The sequence below is a fragment of the Opisthorchis viverrini genome, assembly GCF_000715545.1.
Source record: "Opisthorchis viverrini unplaced genomic scaffold opera_v5_231, whole genome shotgun sequence".
Taxonomy (NCBI): Eukaryota; Metazoa; Platyhelminthes; class Trematoda; order Opisthorchiida; family Opisthorchiidae; genus Opisthorchis; species Opisthorchis viverrini.
The window spans coordinates 704264-709995 of NW_008751889.1; the positions used below are offsets into that span (position 1 = coordinate 704264).

Below are 5732 nucleotides of genomic sequence, written 5' to 3' on the forward strand. Positions count from 1 at the left end.
TTTTTCACTTGCGCCTTTCAGGTGAACGACAGCCACTGACCGACAAGAACAAAACCAACCCGGGAAACTTGGGCAAAAGCCTCGATCCTGTGTGTCAATCCGTGAATCCGTGCAGAAGCAACAAAGGCAGTTTGAAGAAGCGCAACCGAAGTTCATTGAATCACTGACCCAGCCTGCATATCCATATAGCAGAAGCCAGTACTATCGAGCTTTCTGTTTCATCAACTGATGCAGCCGCGGCCTAAAGCGCGGAGTTCGCATTCGACACTCGTTCTCATCACACTTTTGACTCCTGGTTCAAGCGGTACGAAGACATTTTTGCGACTGTTTTTCCCAAGTTTGATGACGGATGGAAATTCAGATTACTACTGCATACATAAATTTCGTTTTCTTCTAGCTGACCCGTGACCTCAACTTTGATGAAACGGCCAGAACACTGTCCCAGATATTTAGCGATCAAACATTACTGTTCAATATTCGTTACCAGCGCCTAAAGTTGTTCAATAAAGAGGATGATGATTTCATCACGTTTGTCGGTGTTTTCGATCGGGAATGCGAGCGCTTCAAGCTGAGCTCAATGACGTTGAATCAGTCTAAGTGCCGCATTTTTGTACCCGGTCTCCTGTCATCCAGAAATGCTGTCATCAGTACCCGAATGCCTAACAGAATTGAACAGGATGCTGAGATGACGTTGCAGAGGCTCACCACGGAATGTCAGTGCCTCATCAACCTGAAGCACGACACGGCTACAATCAGCCAGTCACCCATTACTTCAAGCAGTTGTGCGCGCGCGATCAACCTCAGGGCACCAAAGAAATCTGACAACAAGCCAGACCAAATACGGAGTAAGTTTCCCACAAGCTGGCGTTGCGGTGAGTGGCATTTTGCTCGCTATTGACGGTTGAGGCGTCATGAATGTTCCGGGTGCAGTCGTCATGGCCACAAAGAAGATTTATGTCGATCTCAAATGTCACAGCCATCTGCACACCACAGTGCCGCCCATAAATCGCGGTCCAACTCGGTATCGACGAAATTCACATTTGATTCTGCTTTCCGAAGGAAGTTCGTGACAATTCGGATCAAAAATATTTCAGTTCGTTTACAGCTTGGGACGGGCTTCGACGTCACCTTTCTCAATGAACGAACCTGGGAACGAATTGGTAAGCCGCTTGTGAAACCGACCGAACATTGGACCCATAATGCTTCTGGTGGTAAGCTGAAGTTGACTGGCGAGGTTGACTGCTCCATAAGCTTCAATGGCTCGACGGCATAAGCCACGTTCTACCTGACGTCATGCCCCAAACTTGATCTCATGGAGCTGAACCTGCTGGAGAACTGAATGTCTTTACATCAGCTGACGTGTTCGAGAGGGCTAGATGGTCGATACGCGTACCCGCATGTGGCAATGATCGGAGTCCAATGGTGTACCCTAAAATGAACTGAAAACTTGTATCGAAGCTGTTCACCGGTAGCTGATCACCATGGAGTCCAACGGAGTCCACGGCTGGCTTGTGGTTTGTGGCCTCCAAGTCACAATATGAGCGTTTATGTTGAAAGTTTTTATTGCCTGGTAAATGATTATTCAGCATCTAACTAAAGGAACCGTTCCCCATAAGGTACGGCGACAGTCAACGTCGCAACGGCCGCCAAGACTTAGTAGACCAACCTTCGCATTCATATCATCCGCCAGAATCACGATATATGCACTTCTTGCTGACCGAAGCAACAGTGACAAGTCTCTATAGAGTCTGTTTTTGTCTACCTCAGACCTGCTGCCTGTCTGAGCGTATGCGCCGATCTCTATTAAACTAATCAGCCTGGCAGCGCGAAGACGACGTTTTACTAGAGCCCAGTCCACTTAGGCACATTTAGCCCAAGGACTAAGCACAGTTCCCTCGCCGTAGATACAATGAGCCCTTGCATCGGGATCAACGGACACGCGGAGAGTAAAGTGCGAGAAACCTGGGCTCGTTCCGAACGATTTGATATGTATGACCCAACTTGGGTTTTGTGTGCGTGTTTCGGAGGCACAACATACATTGGTCGAAAGAGAGAACAAGATGAGAGCAAGACCTACCTGTTGCGCAATTTGGCATAGAATATAGACTTTGAAATCGTCAGTGTGAAACAGATTTTCTGAATTTCGTAAGGCAATTAAGGTTTACACATGTACTACCTCTAGGGGCTGTATTGCAGGCCAGCTGAACCATTCCTCAGGATGGTCCGCACATCTGTCCCACCGGCGCCTTTATGGATGGATTAATAGGCCGTCTTTTTCACCTGTCGTTTCACCGACCATTGTTTCAATCTGACCAGTCTATCTTAGTACTTTGTATAGGTGATCTCTTTCCAGTAGCAAAAGCATCTCGTCCTTCAAAGCTCCCAGCCTTTCTTTAAGCTCTTCAATATTTATCGTGTTAGGGAGTTGGGCGCGCCGTCGTACTCGTTGCTCGTTGGTATGGATTTCTCGGCGTCATTCAGGAGGATATCCTTTAGTCACTTGATCGTACCGAAGTCTGAAAGATTTCCGTATTTTATAATGCTTCACCCACGTGCTCTCTACCAGTATAGTGGTGGTTTACTGTTGAGAGTAGTTGGGCTAGCTCAAACTGATACTGCTCAGCTATGATAGTTCTCTCTAGATGGTGAGTAAGCCCGCATCTTATTAGCCGGCGAGGGTATGAAGGAACGTGACTTGTATGAAAGTGTTCGCATCATTGCATGAGCAGAATCAAGTTGCGCCCCAGATGTAACGGCACTCTTGAATTATAGATGTCCGCCGATGGTTGATAGCCATGTGATTCAACTGGGTCCATGATTGATTTACACTTGGTTGAGTTACATTGCGAGCCTTCCTGTCAAAAATTCGTGCTAACCAGAAGCAGTTCATGGTCAGCACAGAACTGGAAGAGTCGTCTGTGCGTCGAGCGCTGGCTTCAAATCGACCGTCCAGGTGCAATTCCGAGGAGCTTGGACGACCGAATTGGGCACTCGTATCGCCCGTAAGGATCACAATGCACGATTGTGGACATCCCAGTATTGACTGCATGAAGGCACTAAAGCATAGTTATGTCTACTGGCCGAACATGGATAAGCAGTTAGAAGAACTTTTATGAAAGTGCTCAAAATGCAAACTATGTGCAAAATTCCTTCGGAAAGGAGGATTATGTTCATGGCCTTTCTAAGAAACCCATGGTCACTACTTTATGTTGATTTTGCGGGACCAATCAATGACCAGCAATCTTTGTTCCTAGTGGATGCTGACAGCAAGGGACCGTGTTCCTGCTTGTGCTACCGTTTCAAAACTACAACATGTGTTAAACCATTTTAGATTTCCGAATATCATTATCTCTGGCGATGGTAGTGTATTCACATTCGATGAATTTTCTGCTTTCTACCCGATCACCACCGTTCCATCCACAATCAAATAACCCAGTGAAAAGATTTGTAGACACTTTCAAAAGCGCACTCTTAAAACTCAGAGGGAAGGTGACCACACCGGAAACCATCGAGACATTCCTACCGAGTTACGGGGTGATATCAAGTGGTAAACCCCTGACAGAGGTACTTATGAACCGGAAGACCCGTTTACCCGTTAGCATCGTCCGTCCAATACCACATTCGCCAACCTGTAAAAACAAAAATATGGAAATTCAGTCCAACCGATATCACGGTGTGCCTGATTGGAGACGTTGCAAGATGTGGCTGCCAACCGATGTCAGTGGCATTCTTGTGGTCAGTTTCTATCTAGATTGTCTGAACGAGTGTCTGGAGGTGTAGGCACTTCGGATTGATTGCAGTAAGCTAGCACTAAATCCCTGTCCCGTTTATCTTCACTCTTTTCTTCACAACAAGGATTTCAAATAAATCATGGTTGTACAGCAGCGAAGCCTCAGTGTCGAACACTGACGCCATACTGTCGATGATGATGATGACCAGAACTTTCAAAAAGTTGCATACCTAGGACACGGACGGATCAAGTACGGAATCCCATCGTCCCAGTACAATTCAACCCACAGCAGCAATTTTACGATCAATGACTTCAAAGGGGAAGTGTTGAGAGTGTTGCTAACACTCTGTCTCATAGACTGAGACCTTGTGTTCTCCATTTTGGTCTTTCGTTGAAATCCTCTTAGACTGTTAGCTCTTTGCGTTCTGGTTCATTTGAATTTCATATCACGGAACTAATCAGCTGTTTGCAGGACAACTTCCTCAAGGTCGTTTGTCTACTCGATTCAGGTGTAACAGATAAGTCTGACTGATACATCAGTAGAAACAACAAGTATAAGGTCAGCGTAAGTATTGCCTGCTTGCCAGGTTGAAATAGAGTACGGACGTCGAAAGCCCCTATGTAGCAAAGTTTTATGTTTATTGTCAATAGGCAGCGAGGTGTATGAGACACTTCGGTCAAACAACTGACAATCTAGTGACCAAGCAACGTTTGTTGCTGGGTCGAGTTGGACCAAGCGATTATAGCGCGAATTTACCGATCGGAAGGTCTGTGGTTCGAACCCGACCTCTTCCTCTCGAGTTCCCTTGTCTAGGCTTGGGCCACCTGGCAGTATCCCAGCCTCATGCCTCCATATGGCACGTCAGCTAGGCACTGAAAGGGTGCTACAGCTGAGCGAGCAACGTTTGTTCACGTCGTGGAAAGGGACATTAGTAGAGAAAGAACTGTGTGAGCAAGTGATACTTCCATTTGCCGAGGCCGAAGAAGGGGGTTTGTTTGAGGTATCCCTCCTCGGGCTTTTGGCTCAAGAGTTTGACCCACAATGCAGCAGACAGTGGGATTTTCTTTGGGAACCTTTCTCGGAGCTGATGATTCAATAGTCTGACCTGCTCAGGTGCAGTGGGTTGACCTGATCCGAGGACACGGAGTAAGGCATTACTCTCACTCCCGATGCGGCTGTGCACAGCAGGTACCTTTTGAGCAGCACCGGACTATTTAATCTTAAAAGTATTTCGACCGTACTGAATGATTCACCGGCGGTCGCGGTCAACCGTTGGGCGATCGGAGTGTGTAGTTTTTAGGGCCGGCTTTTTCCAACCCGTCCTTCCATGGGGGAGGCAGCATCGCTGCTACCATGAATTTTGACATGCTGGTCGTCTGGGGGAAATACCTTACTATCTTCACACTTCTATCGCAGAGGAGAGTGTGAATTGACCCCCGGACCGCTTCGGTGCTCTTGGCCCGACTGCTCCTATTCAGCATAGTTGCACTTTGTAGAACGAAATTCTAGCCAGCATAGCCCGCGGGATCTTTCCAGCATTCAACCCCGACCGCCGGTGTCCAGGTGTCAGCTTTGGGTCCGAGTTGCTTATTTTGACCGATGTTTATTTTTTTCCTTGAATGAAGGTGTATATTGATTGCTTCGATTAATGCTTCAGTCGCTGCAGTTGATTGTGTGTTTGTCTTCGCCATCCGACCTTGAAGTATGGTGGACACAGAAAGTCAAAGGAATGGAAGAGGCCCAGAAAGCCGGTAATGCCCGAAGATTGTTTCAGTTGATCCGTGCGACCGGTCCCCGGAAAGCACCTGCGAGCGAAACCATCAAGCATCAGAATGGAACGACCATCGCGAACAAAGAAGAACGCCTCGACCGGTGGGCTGAATACTTCGAACAACTGTCATGGCCACCAGCCGGCACCCATCTAGAGCCCACAGGTGAAGTAGAACCCTGGACGGTGAACGTGGAACCACCTACGGCCTCGGAGGTTTACGACTGCATATG

The 5732-nt window shown here is 47.5% G+C and overlaps 3 protein-coding genes across 3 annotated transcripts in view; 2 read left to right on the forward strand and 1 right to left on the reverse strand.

Moving 5' to 3' along the window:
- The window catches only part of T265_08724 (hypothetical protein), a gene marked incomplete at both ends in the record, with an annotated part of 5436 nt that extends 5280 nt beyond the window's left edge, over positions 1-156 (reverse strand). The window contains one exon of the mRNA XM_009174604.1: positions 41-156. Within this exon, the coding sequence (XP_009172868.1) occupies positions 41-156 (116 nt within the window). The remainder of the gene's footprint in view (positions 1-40) is intronic.
- The window catches only part of T265_08725 (hypothetical protein), a gene marked incomplete at both ends in the record, with an annotated part of 6242 nt that extends 6075 nt beyond the window's left edge, over positions 1-167 (forward strand). The window contains one exon of the mRNA XM_009174605.1: positions 33-167. Coding sequence (XP_009172869.1) covers positions 33-167 — 135 coding nt within the window. The remainder of the gene's footprint in view (positions 1-32) is intronic.
- A 5212-nt stretch (positions 168-5379) lies between these two features.
- Positions 5380-5732, forward strand: part of T265_08726 (hypothetical protein) — a gene marked incomplete at both ends in the record, with an annotated part of 4076 nt that continues 3723 nt past the window's right edge. Inside the window, one exon of the mRNA XM_009174606.1 lies at positions 5380-5715. Coding sequence (XP_009172870.1) covers positions 5380-5715 — 336 coding nt within the window. The remainder of the gene's footprint in view (positions 5716-5732) is intronic.